This window comes from Acipenser ruthenus, chromosome 12 (assembly GCF_902713425.1).
Source record: "Acipenser ruthenus chromosome 12, fAciRut3.2 maternal haplotype, whole genome shotgun sequence".
Classification (NCBI taxonomy): Eukaryota; Metazoa; Chordata; class Actinopteri; order Acipenseriformes; family Acipenseridae; genus Acipenser; species Acipenser ruthenus.
The window spans coordinates 17970178-17983578 of record NC_081200.1 but is presented as its reverse complement, the minus strand read 5'-3'; the positions used below and the strand labels follow the sequence as shown (position 1 = coordinate 17983578).

Here is a 13401-nt window from a genome sequence, read left to right as displayed (position 1 = left end):
ATTTGGGCTGGCCATGACAGGGTCTTGATCTGGTGGTCCTCCATCCACACCTTGATTGACCTGGCTGTGTGGCATGGAGCATTGTCCTGCTGGAAAAACCAATCCTCAGAGTTGGGGAACATTGTCAGAGCAGAAGGAAGCAAGTTTTCTTCCAGGACAACCTTGTACTTGGCTTGATTCATGCGTCCTTCACAAAGACAAATCTGCACGATTCCAGCCTTGCTGGAGCACCCCCAGATGAGTCCAATTTTCAGCTTTGCCCAACACCTTGTTGTCTAATGGTTAGACGGAGACCTGGAGAGGCCTACAAGCCAAAGTGTCTCGCACCCACTGTGAAATGTGGTGGAGGATCGGTGATGATCTGAGGGTGCTTCAGCAAGGCTGGAATCGGGCAGCTTTGGCATGAATCAAGCCAAGTACAAGGTTGTCCTGGAAGAAAACTTGCTTCCTTCTGCTCTGACAATGTTCCCCAACTCTGAGGATTGGGTTTTCCAGCAGGACAATACTCCATGCCACTCAGCCAGGTCAATCAAGGTGTGGATGGAGGACCACCAGATCAAGACCCTGTCATGGCCAGCCCAATCTCCAGACCTGAACCCCATTGAAAACCTCTGGAATGTGATCAAGAGGAAGATGGATGGTCACAAGCCATCAAACAAAGCCGAGCTGCTTGAATTTTTGCGCCAGGAGTGGCATAAAGTCACCCAACATCAAAGTGAAAGACTGGTGGAGAGCATGCCAAGACGCATGAAAGCTGTGCTTGAAAATCACGGTTATTCCACCAAATATTGATTTCTGAACTCTTCCTAAGTTAAAACATTAGTATTGTGGAGTTTAAAAATGAATATGAACTTATTTTCTTTGCATTATTCAAGGTCTGACAACACTGCATCTTTTTTGTTAGTTTGACCAGTTGTCATTTTCTGCAAATAAATGCTCTAAATGACAATATTTTTATTTGGAATTTGGGAGAAATGTTGTCAGTAGTTTATAGAATAAAACAAAAAAGTTCATTTTACCCAAACACATACCTATAAATAGTAAAACCAGAGAAACTGATAATTTTGCAGTGGTCTCTTAATTTTTTCCAGAGCTGTATATATATACCTTTGTACCATTTCAGGTTATTCACTGGACTTAAACAGCTTAAAATTCAATAAAAACTGGAAAAATGGGGGTGTTCTAAAACTTTTGACCGGTAGTGTATATACAGTGCCTTGCGAAAGTATTCGGCCCCCTTGAACTTTGCGACCTTTTGCCACATTTCAGGCTTCAAACATAAAGATATGAAACTGTAATTTTTTGTGAAGAATCAACAACAAGTGGGACACAATCATGAAGTGGAACGAAATTTTTATTGGATATTTCAAACTTTTTTAACAAATAAAAAACTGAAAAATTGGGCGTGCAAAATTATTCAGCCCCTTTACTTTCAGTGCAACAAACTCTCTCCAGAAGTTCAGTGAGGATCTCTGAATGATCCAATGTTGACCTAAATGACTAATGATGATAAATAGAATCCACCTGTGTGTAATCAAGTCTCTGTATAAATGCACCTGCACTGTGATAGTCTCAGAGGTCCGTTTAAAGCGCAGAGAGCATCATGAAGAACAAGGAACACACCAGGCAGGTCCGAGATACTGTTGTGGAGAAGTTTAAAGCCGGATTTGGATACAAAAAGATTTCCCAAGCTTTAAACATCCCAAGGAGCACTGTGCAAGCGATAATATTGAAATGGAAGGAGTATCAGACCACTGCAAATCTACCAAGACCTGGCCGTCCCTCTAAACTTTCAGCTCATACAAGGAGAAGACTGATCAGAGATGCAGCCAAGAGGCCCATGATCACTCTGGATGAACTGCAGAGATCTGCAGCTGAGGTGGGAGACTCTGTCCATAGGACAACAATCAGTCGTATACTGCACAAATCTGGCCTTTATGGAAGAGTGGCAAGAAGAAAGCCATTTCTGAAAGATATCCATAAAAAGTGTCGTTTACAGTTTGCCACAAGCCACCTGGGAGACACACCAAACATGTGGAAGAAGGTGCTCTGGTCAGATGAAACCAAAATCAAACTTTTTGGCAACAATGCAAAACGTTATGTTTGGCGTAAAAGCAACACAGCTCATCACCCTGAACACACCATCCCCACTGTCAAACATGGTGGTGGCAGCATCATGGTTTGGGCCTGCTTTTCTTCAGCAGGGACAGGGAAGATGGTTAAAATTGATGGGAAGATGGATGGAGCCAAATACAGGACCATTCTGGAAGAAAACCTGCTGGAGTCTGCAAAAGACCTGAGACTGGGACGGAGATTTGTCTTCCAACAAGACAATGATCCAAAACATAAAGCAAAATCTACAATGGAATGGTTCACAAATAAACATATCCAGGTGTTAGAATGGCCAAGTCAAAGTCCAGACCTGAATCCAATCGAGAATCTGTGGAAAGAACTGAAAACTGCTGTTCACAAATGCTCCCCATCCAACCTCACTGAGCTCGAGCTGTTTTGCAAGGAGGAATGGGCAAAAATTTCAGTCTCTCGATGTGCAAAACTGATAGAGACATACCCCAAGCGACTTACAGCTGTAATCGCAGCAAAAGGTGGCGCTACAAAGTATTAACTTAAGGGGGCTGAATAATTTTGCATGCCCAATTTTTCAGTTTTTTATTTGTTAAAAAAGTTTGAAATATCCAATAAATTTCGTTCCACTTCATGATTGTGTCCCACTTGTTGTTGATTCTTCACAAAAAATTACAGTTTCATATCTTTATGTTTGAAGCCTGAAATGTGGCAAAAGGTCGCAAAGTTCAAGGGGGCCGAATACTTTCGCAAGGCACTGTATATATATTATACAGTGCCTTACAAAAGTATTCAGACCCCTGACCAATTCTCTCATATTACTGAATTACAAATGGTACGTTGAAATTTCGTTCTGTTTGATATTTTATTTTAAAACACTGAAACTCAAAATCAATTATTGTAAGGTGACATTGGTTTTATGTTGGGAAATATTTAAGAAAAATAAAAAACTGAAATATCTTGCTTGCATAAGTATTCAACCCCCACACATTAATATTTGGTAGAGCCACCTTTCGCTGCAATAACAGCTTTACGTCTTTTGGGGTAAGTATGTACCAGCTTTGCACACAGTGTTGGAGTGATTTTGGCCCATTCTTGGCAGATTTGCTCCAGGTTGTTCAGGTTGGTTGGACGACGCTTGTGGACCGCAATTTTCAAATAGTGCCACAGATTCTCAATGGGATTGAGATCAAGACTTTGACGGGGCCACTGTAGGACATTCACCTTTTTGTTCTTGAGCCACTCCAATGTTGCTTTGGCCTTGTGCTTGGGATCATTGTCCTGCTGAAAGGTGAATTTCCTCCCAAGCTTCAGTTTTTTAGCGGACTGAAGCAGGTTCTCTTGCAGTATTTCCCTGTATTTTGCTCCATCCATTCTAACTTCAATTTTAACAAGATGCCCAGTCCCTGCTGATGAGAAGCATCCCCACAGCATGATGCTGCCACCACCATACTTCACTGTAGGGATGGTGTGTCTTGAGGCATGGGCAGTGTTAGGTTTGCGCCACACATAGCGCTTTGAGTTTTGGCCAAAAAGCTTTATCTTGGTCTCAACTGACCACAAAATCTTTTCCCACATCGCAGCTGGGTCACTCTCATGCTTTCTGGCAAACTCCAGACGTGCTTTCAGATGGTACTTTTTGAGTAACGGCTTCTTTCTTGCCACCCTCCCATACAGGCCAGTGTTATGCAGAGCAATTGATATGGTTGACTGGTGCACCATTACTCCACTCCCAGCCACTGAACTCTGTGTAGCTCCTTCAAAGTGATTGTTGGCCTCTCTGTGGCTTCTCTCACAAGTCTCCTTCTTGTTTGAGCGCTGAGTTTTGAGGGACGGCCTTTTCTTGGCAGTGCCTGGGTGGTGTGATGCAGCTTCCACTTCCTGATTATTGATCCAACTGTGCTCACTGGGATATCCAAACACTTGGATATTATTTTGTACCCTTTCCCTAATCTATGCATTTGTATTACTTTATCTCTAACTTCTGTAGAATGCTCTTTGCTCTTTGGTCTTCATTTTCCTTCAGATTCACAGCCTGACCAATGATCCTTCAACAGTGGGGTTTTTATCCAGAAAATGTGACGGCAACTTTAATGGTTCACAGGTGGAGGCCAATGGTAAGGTAATTGTGTCCTCGTTACGGCAATTTCTTTCATCTGTGTAAACTGGGAGCTTCCACAGCACGGGTTGAATACTTATGCAGCAAGATATTTTAGTTTTTTATGTTTCTTAAAAATATTTCCCAACATAAAACCAATGTCACCTTACAATAATTGATTTTGAGTTTCAGTGTTTTAAAATAAAATATCAAACAGAATGAAATTTCAATGTACCATTTGTAATTTAGTAATATGAGAGAATTGGTCAGGGGTCTGAATACTTTTGCAAGGCACTGTATATATATCTCAAAACATGTGCTGAATATCATTCTGCAACAAGTGAAAAACAAAATAAAATTGATATGTAGCCCAACTACATAAAAAATGCTTGTGGAAACACGCTTTTATTGCTGGGGGTTTTACTTTGCTAGTCTAGTTATGATAGAGCTGTATGGGGACAGTGAGGGAAAAAAAAAACCTATAACCTTCTGAAAACACTGTGTAACAATTTTTTTTTTTTTTTGTTCCTGGGTAGTAAGTGTTATTTCCTAATTGCTTATGCCTCAAAAGTATAGAAAATGGCTATTATTCCCCACAAACTTTGCTTTTGTGACCAGGACAGTGATATTTTGAAATTTACCTATTTTCCAGAACATTCCAGATAGATTCAGTGCTGAGTAAACTTGGAGTAACTTCTAGAACTTTCTAGAACTTTCCAGTAATATAAATAGTAGTATAAATACAGGGGCCTTAAGCCCATCAATTCAGTTTAGTTCCAGCTGCCTAAGTGGATACATATCTGCATTTTTCTGAGATGGCATCAAGAGGCTGCAAGCATCCGGCAGACGCATTTTGCTATGTCTGCGGCCAATTTATCAAGACAAGAGCGAAAAAGTACTCCGTGGAAGCATCTGCTAAGATGTGTGAGGCCTACAAGGCATATTTCGGCATGCCTGTCGGGGATCAAGACAAACCCTGGGCACCTCATTTCACCTGCGAGCACTGAAAAAAAACTCTGGAAGGTAAGATGGACAATTGTTGCTCGGAATTTTGTGTTATAAAATTTGTTAAAATTTATAATTTTAAAATGTTTTACAATTTTCAATGTTATTGAAAAAATATATCATATATGAAAAATGTTGCGAGAATCTCTTACACATTAGTCATGGGTGAAATAAATGTATTTTTGTAGGATGGTACAGAGGGGAAAAGAGAGCCATGAAGTTCGCTATCCCAAGAATTTGGCGGGAACCCACTGACCACTCAAGCAACTGCTACTTCTGCATGGTGGACCCTTCCAAACGTCGGACTGGCAAGAATGCACCTGCTATCACGTATCCGGACCTTCCTTTATCCATCGCCCCGGTGCCACACTACCATGAGCTCCCCGTACCCACTCCTCCGGAGAGAGAGCAGCCGTCTTTAGAAGAGAGCAGCAAGTCAGAGAGCGAGGAAGACATTGTAGATCCAGATGACAATTTCAGAGGTGGAGCTGAGGAGAGAAACCCATACTACCCCAACCAAAAAGACCTCAACGACTTGATTAGAGATCTTGGTCTCACCAAGTCCAATGCCGAGCTTTTGACGTCTAGGCTCAAGCAGTGGAACTTGTTGGATGAAAGTGTGCAAGTCGCAGATCAGAGGAAGCGTCACCAACCTTTTTCCAGCTTCTTCACCCCTCAAGATGGGCTCTGCTTCTGCCTGTAACCAGAATGAGTGGCGCCTCTTCATTGACAGCTCATCCAGGAGCCTCAAAGCCGTGCTGCTCCATAATGGTAACAAGTACCCGTCTCTTCCCCTGGCTCACTCGGTGCACCTCAAAGAGGATTACAACAGCATCAAGACCTTGCTGGACGCCTTGAAGTATGATGAGTACGGCTGGGAGGTCATAGGAGACTTCAAAATGGTGGCATTCCTGATGGGTCTCCAAGGCGGTTTGACCAAGTTTCCCTGCTATCTTTGCCTTTGGGACAGCAGGGACACCAAGGCGCACTACCACAGGCGGGACTGGCCACAGCGGACAGAGTTCTCTATGGGGAGGAACAACATCAAGTGGGAGCCACTGGTGGACCCCCGGAAGGTGCTGATGCCACCACTGCACATCAAATTGGGCCTTATGAAACAATTTGTCAGAGCTCTAGATAAGGAGTCGGCAGCCTTCCAGTACCTTCAATACTTCTTCCCTAAGCTGTCTGAGGCAAAGGTCAAAGCCGGTGTCTTCGTCGGACCACAGATGAAGAAGATCCTGCGTCTTGGAACAGCTTTGTCGCAGTGGTTCGGGGCTTCCTGGCAATCACAAGGCCAAAAACTATGTGGAGCTGGTTGAGACTCTGGTGAAGAACTACGGCACAATGGGCTGTAGGATGTCCCTCAAAGTCCAAATCCTTGATGCTCATCTTGATAAATTCAAGGAGAACATGGGAGCGTACTCGGAGGAGCAAGGCGAGCGCTTCCACCAGGATATACTGGACTTTGAACGCCGCTACCAAGGACAGTATAATGAGAACATGATGGGAGACTACATTTGGGGGCTGATTCGTGAAAGTGATTTACAGTATAATCGTAAATCTCGAAAAACTACTCACTTCTAAATCTTTTGTAGTCCTTTTTGTATTCCTTTAGTATAAGTACATGTTAATTTGGATTGATATGTTGTTTTTTTCTGACTTTATGTGAACGAAAAGACACAAATTTGCCCGTTTTCTCATTGGAAATAGGTAAATTTCAAAATATCACTGTCCTGGTCACAAAAGCAAAGTTTGTGGGGAATAGCCATTTTCTATACTTTTGAGGCATAAGCAATTAGGAAATAACACTCACTACCCAGGAACAAAAATTGTGTTACATAGTGAAATCAATCAAGTCGGTCTTCATGTTTGCTCTGTCAACTGTGCTGGGTAACCTCCCAAAGCTGTCCTAGCTCCATCTACGCAGACCAACTGCACTCATCACCGTTTACCATCAATAGTTCTCCAATACGATTGCATGACAGCTGCGTCCTTTTACGAGGCTGGTGAGTTGACTGTATGGTGAACCCCGCTCTGACTGCGTCGTGTGTCCCAGTTGCTGGTAAGTGACGATTTTGTGAACTTCGCAGGGTCTTCTGGGGATTGTAGTTTGGTGCGATGATGTTGTAGCGCTGTTATATGGTAACAATATCCTGGGAGACAGTCGGCATGGTTTTACATGGGTTTACATGTATGAACTCTTGCCTCAGATTTGAATGAATCAAGGCCATAGCTTTGAATCTGCTGCTTATTCATATTCAATAAATCTGTGCATTTGATGTGTGTCCATATATTCCATATGCATTATAGCCTAAACAGTTGTAGCAGGCTCTTCCAGATTTGTGTCCAGTGAGAAAATACCCCAGTACAAACAAATGTAATTATACAAATAATGTGTTGAATTAAACAAGAGAGCAATGACACCGAACATTCAGAATCGGAACACGTGAAAATATTAGGTTAACCCCAATTCCTAATACCTAATGCATGTAGCATGTGATTCTTTCCTCCAAATCCTTTACTTAAAATTGTTCTCCAACCTATACACATGGTCTGCCTTCCTACAACCTTATAAAAGAGTGGAGGTTTTTGGAACACCTTTATTTAAGTTTTTTCTTCATAGTTAGGTTGGGTAACGTTCCATTAGGTCACCTGACAAGGTTGTAAAACTGGTTTGAAGTGTTGAAAGAGTTGACATTTACATACCAAAAAATAATGTTAATAAAACACACTTTTTGTCTAGTGCCTTCATTATTACAAGTGGTTTAGTTTAAGTCATTTAGTCTGTTAAAGCGGGAAACATGTCATTCTAATAAAGAAGTCACTAGCTGAAACATTTGTCTACATATATTTAGGGTTTTTACCAGTTTTTACAGATACATTCTTGAAATTATTATTATTATTATTATTATTATATATATATATATATATTTTTTTTTTTTTTTTTTTTTTTTTTTTTTTTTAAATGATCCTTACTGGTTTTGACCATGGGCTGTTTTTTTCAATTCAGACTCTGTACCAGCAAATCATTTTGATGCATGTATTGTAATCAAGTGGGGGCTCCTCTTTAATGCAATGTGCTCGTCTTGTCAGGTTTGCTCTGGTACTGCAGGTTTAACGTTACTATTTGCATACCAGCTTCCACCAACGGACTGTCTTTTTACAAAAAACAAACAAAGAAAACCCCCCCAAAAAATAAACCCAAAGCTTTATTTATTTTTGTTTGTTTAAAAGTGCCCACGTTTAGTTTTTTTAACCCTAAATGTATGTAACATTGTGATTTGCAAAGTTTTGAACAGTGCTGAGCATATTAGCCCAGCACTGTGGAAAGGAATAATACTACTCTGTTTCAAAACAACAATCAAACTGGTTTTAGTGAAAAGCTGCTCACGCTTTTATTTATTTATTTATGTATGTATTTTGTATTGTAGGCCTTGCATTAGCAAAACAATAGAGTATTGGTATTATTCTGCATTTACATGTCTGAAATAGCATTTTTTTTAAATGGGGCTGTAGTTTGTAAATGTTACCTGCAAGTTTGCTGTATGCGAGGGTGTTTTTTGTATACAAAGTTTTAAGCAGTGATGAGCGCATTACAGGAATATTGTGGTAATATTAATCTTAAATACTTGCATATAGAATTCTTATCACTTCATCATTGCAATATGGTTGTGACATGATTCTGTGTTTTGCTTAAAGGTACAGTTCATTCAACTTTTCCTGTAATGGCAAAGGCTATCTGAATTTCAGTTAGTGTATAAAATGTATAAAACTTTTCACAGTGGTGATACAGTGAGATAACAATACTTAAGTGTGTTTTGAATTTCATTGAGATTTAAAATATAAGAGGCTTTTGGTCAGTTGTTGAATACATGTTAATAAATGTAAAAAATGGTGAAGAAGTATGTTGCCTTTTATTTGCATTTTGACAATGTACAGTACCAAAACGATCAGTTGAGAATTCTGAAACACCAAAAAATTCCTAGGAGGTTCTGAAAAAAATAAAAACCAAAAACTGAGAACCAGCAGTATAATCCATAGTAGGTCACAAAACTCATGAGAGCATCTTGTAAGTCCCATTTATGTCCAACTTGCTGAAATAAAAACACTTAAATCGGCAAAGTGATGTCATGCAAATCCTATTGCAGAAATCCACTGCATAATTTATAATAGTACACATTCATGAGCCTGTATCAACATCAAGGTCTCAAAGCCCTGGAAAGGGGAGTGCATTGTTAACCCTGTCTCCTCCTGCTTGTACCCCAGCTGCCCAGTGTGAGCCAGGAGACCTTGAAGCACAGTGGGATTGGCCGGGCTGTCATGTACCTGTACAAGCACCCCAAGGAATCCCGGAGCAACAAAGACCTGGCGGGGAAGCTCATCAGTAAGAACTGCTTCTGCATTATCATTTTAAGAGTTGGCCAAATCGTTCTTGAATGAAGTGAAGTTTGATTTGTAGATGATATGAACACAAGCTCTTCCCTCATTTCATTGTCTTTTAATAAAATATCCCCTCATTTAATGATCATTCAGTGTTATTATACATTGTACAAGTAGCCCATTAGGATCATAACGCATCGTGATCAGCCCCTATACCCAAGTACTAATAAACCCTTTATTTTTTATTTTTTTCCCCCCTCTGAGTGGTTGGATAATTATGCTAATAAGCACTGAATTATATGCATTTGGTCTACTCGCTGGGTCTTAATCAGGCCCTGATGGAATCTGCAGGGAATTTTTTGAAATTCTGCGGCTCACTTTACCTAAATTCTGCTGAAAATATGCGGAAATTAATATATTTGATTTTACGTAAAAGGTTATTTTGTTTTATGAATAAAAATCTGAAACATACTGCAATGTACATATTTGCTGTTTATTAACAAAAATGTGCATTTATCCATAATGTTGAAATCTTAAACTGTAAGATACTTAAAATTAAACAAGATACTGCATTTTTTTTATTACCAGCACATATCACATTTTAGGGTAATAATAATAATAATAATAATAATAATAATAATAATAATAATAATAATAAAAATAATCTTATTCCACAATATTTATTAAGACAGCGTTTCATAATGTTTATTTAAAATTTGGCTGAAACTATCAGCTAAACCCATAAAAAAATCTATAAGCGTAACAAAAATAAGCTTTCAGTGTTTAACTAAATGTAAACAATGTATTTAATTTATTATAATAGAGAACTCAATTTAACCCCCAACCAAATAGCAGTCAATGTTTGCATACAGTAACTATACTAATGTGATTCATACAGTGTATGCCTGAAATAATAAATGTATACTACACTATGTATACTATACTAGCTACTTGGAGGAATCTTTAAACAAATGAAACTTGACATTAGCTGATCCATAATTTCGTGTTCTCTTAATACTAATATTAATGCTGCTATTGACTACTTCACAAAACTTGAAGATAAGATTTGCTATCCATGTCTACAGTGCAAAACAGAAACAAATAATAATAATAATAATAATAATAATAATAATAATAATAATAATAATAATAATAATAAACAAAAAATAATATATGCTTGATTTGTTTTGCTTTTCTGTTGATGTGCCTCTGAGATTTCACGTGTTCAAACACTGTCTGCTTCTGAAGGTAATCAATCGAGTGCTGACAGAATGTACTAAAAAGCAAACCCCGTCTTCATAGAAATCACCTGGAAATTGTTGAGCATGATCCCGTGCACTAATTTTGGTTGAAACGTATTTTTTTCCTGGCATCATTAGTGTTTTGCTTCCTGTTTTTGTCTGATTTTAGCATTTATCTTGTTTTTAATAACTACAGTACTTAATACTGGTAGCTATCAATACTGTATTTCAAATCAAATTATTGTGCGCTGATTGTGTGACCGGAAATGCAAGTGTCATAGCAACGAACTCTGCCACTGCCATGGATAGTGTAATATACACCAACATGTGTATGTTGAACATTGTCAGCACAGCAACACTGACACGATGCATTGTGCTGAAAGTGGCTGGAAGTTTGTTCCAGGTTTTCAGGATGAGATTGTCTTCGCGTTGGAATTCTCATATCTGCCCACTTATGTTGCTTTGCCAGTTCTGCCCGCTGACGAGCGAGGCTTTCCAGTTCGGAATTCAAAGTGAAAAATTGACACCCACATATCCGACACCTTCAGTTCAGCAGCTTCCAGCTCAAAATCTCCAATGGAGATGCCAGGGATGACACTCAGGTTTTGTGCGTCCACGGTGCACACATGAGTTATTACTTTGAACGAATCGGCATGTCTGCGGAAGTCCGCAAAACATGATTTGAATGACATCAGTAAATCAGACGTGAAGGCTGCGAGCTGCCTGAGGTCGAAATGATGAGCGGGGTCCCTTGCTAAGCAATCCTCTCTGTACGCTCGCAATGTTTCGAAGTGCAGGAGACGGCCACTTTCAATGTCCCTGATGAACAGCTCCACTGTCTGTTGCAGGGACAAGATTGTGTTTCCAATGTCTTGCATTTTCACATTGAGGTGGTTCAAATGACATGTAATATCCACCAGGTACCAGGTAGTGAAACTCGGGATGAACATTTCCTTTCATTTCCAGAAATGCCCTCACTTCATTTAAACAGGCAGCAAAGCGAGCGAGCACTTTCCCCCTGGATAACCAACGCACATTGTTGTGCAGTAGCAGCCCTGGATAATTACTCCCCACTTCATCCAACAGGGCCTTAAACTGGCGATCATTCAAAGCTCGGGCCACAATGAAGTTCACAATGCGAACGACCAATGACATCACTTCGCGAAGTTCCTCTCCACACGACTGAGCACACAGTGCCTCTTGATGCACAATGCAATGAAAGATTAAGATGGGCCGCTTCTCTTGCTCACACAGAAGGGCAACGAATTCTTTGTTTCCCTAATATACTGGGTGCTCCATCAGTACACACGGATATAAGTTTATTCAGTGGTAGCTTTTTCTCTGTAGCAAAGTCCATCAAAGATTTTAACACATCCTCGCCTCTTGTTGTATCTTTCATCGGCAAAACAGCGAGACTCTCTTCACGCACTTTATCACACGTCACATACCGCCCGACTATGCTTAGCTGTGCTACATTGCTCACATCGGTAGACTCATCCAAGGAAAGAGAAAACTACCTGAACTGATGTCGTTGATCTGCATGATCGTGCATGAGTGCACGATCATGAACAGTTCTTGCTGACAAAGGCATGTCTTCGATTTTTTGGATAATTTTATCCTTGTTTGGGAGGTCGTTAAACAGTTCTTTAGCCACACTGAGCACGCAACCCTTAATGTACTCCCCATCTGTAAATGGTTTCCCGCTCCGCACAATCTCCAGAGCGCCAGCAAAGCTCGCAGAATTCAGATTCCCGCCTTTGTTAGTCCATGCTAGCAGCTGCTGCTGTCCGGTTTGCACTCTCCGCTGAAGCTCAGCGCAAGCTTTTTTCCTGCAGTCCTCATCGGGATATTTTGCGGCGAATGCTGCATGGTGCATCTCAAAATGTCTCTTAACATTTGACTTTTTGAGCGACGCAATACGTTCATTGCAAATGAGACACACTGCGGATCCCGACTTCTCCACAATGCAAACTGATCCGTCCATTCGGGCTGGAATGAACGGTAATCGTCGTCTTTTTTTCTTTTCGCCTTCTTGCTCTCGTTGATGATGAGTTTTAATTTAGCTAGGTAGTTGTTTAACTTGACCTGGACATGACGCAGGCCAAACTACGTCGTCCAATTAAAATTCAGCTCTCTGAAAGGTAGGCTAGCTACAGACCAAACGCCGCTGTCAATCATATTAAGCGGCGAGTCTCTTACCTAAATATTTTGAACATATTTAATTTAATTTTACACATTCATAATTATACATTAATCAAGTATGCTTATAGTTTAAAAATAATTTTATCATGTTCGAGGGTGTATTTTCAGTCAACATTTGAAAATTGCAGAGCCATATAAAATCCTGAAAAGAGCCATATATGGCTCGCGAGCCATAGGTTCCCGACCCCTGTATTATGCCAAAGCACTAGGGATGGTACAATAGGCAGCTGTAGTGCTTCAGTAAAATATGTACTAGTGTGCAAGACAGTGTAAGAGAAGTGCTATTGGTAGAATATGTTTTGAAACATACAAAATGATATGTTAACACTAATAATTAATTTAAAAACTGAGCACCGTCCGCCCCTCCCCCTCTAGTTCGTTATCCAGAGG

The 13401-nt window shown here is 40.2% G+C and overlaps 1 protein-coding gene across 6 annotated transcripts in view; it reads left to right on the top strand.

Moving 5' to 3' along the window:
• The window catches only part of LOC117416574 (protein IWS1 homolog), a 75364-nt gene that overhangs the window by 31608 nt on the left and 30355 nt on the right, over nucleotides 1-13401 (top strand). For 5 of the 6 annotated variants that reach the window (XM_034027756.3, XM_059034650.1, XM_059034651.1 and 2 more), the window contains one exon: nucleotides 9455-9572. In XM_034027756.3, the coding sequence (XP_033883647.3) occupies nucleotides 9455-9572 (118 nt within the window). Of the gene's footprint in view, nucleotides 1-4108; nucleotides 4379-9454; nucleotides 9573-13401 lie in introns of those variants that run through there. The other variant, XM_059034653.1, reaches the window with a different exon arrangement.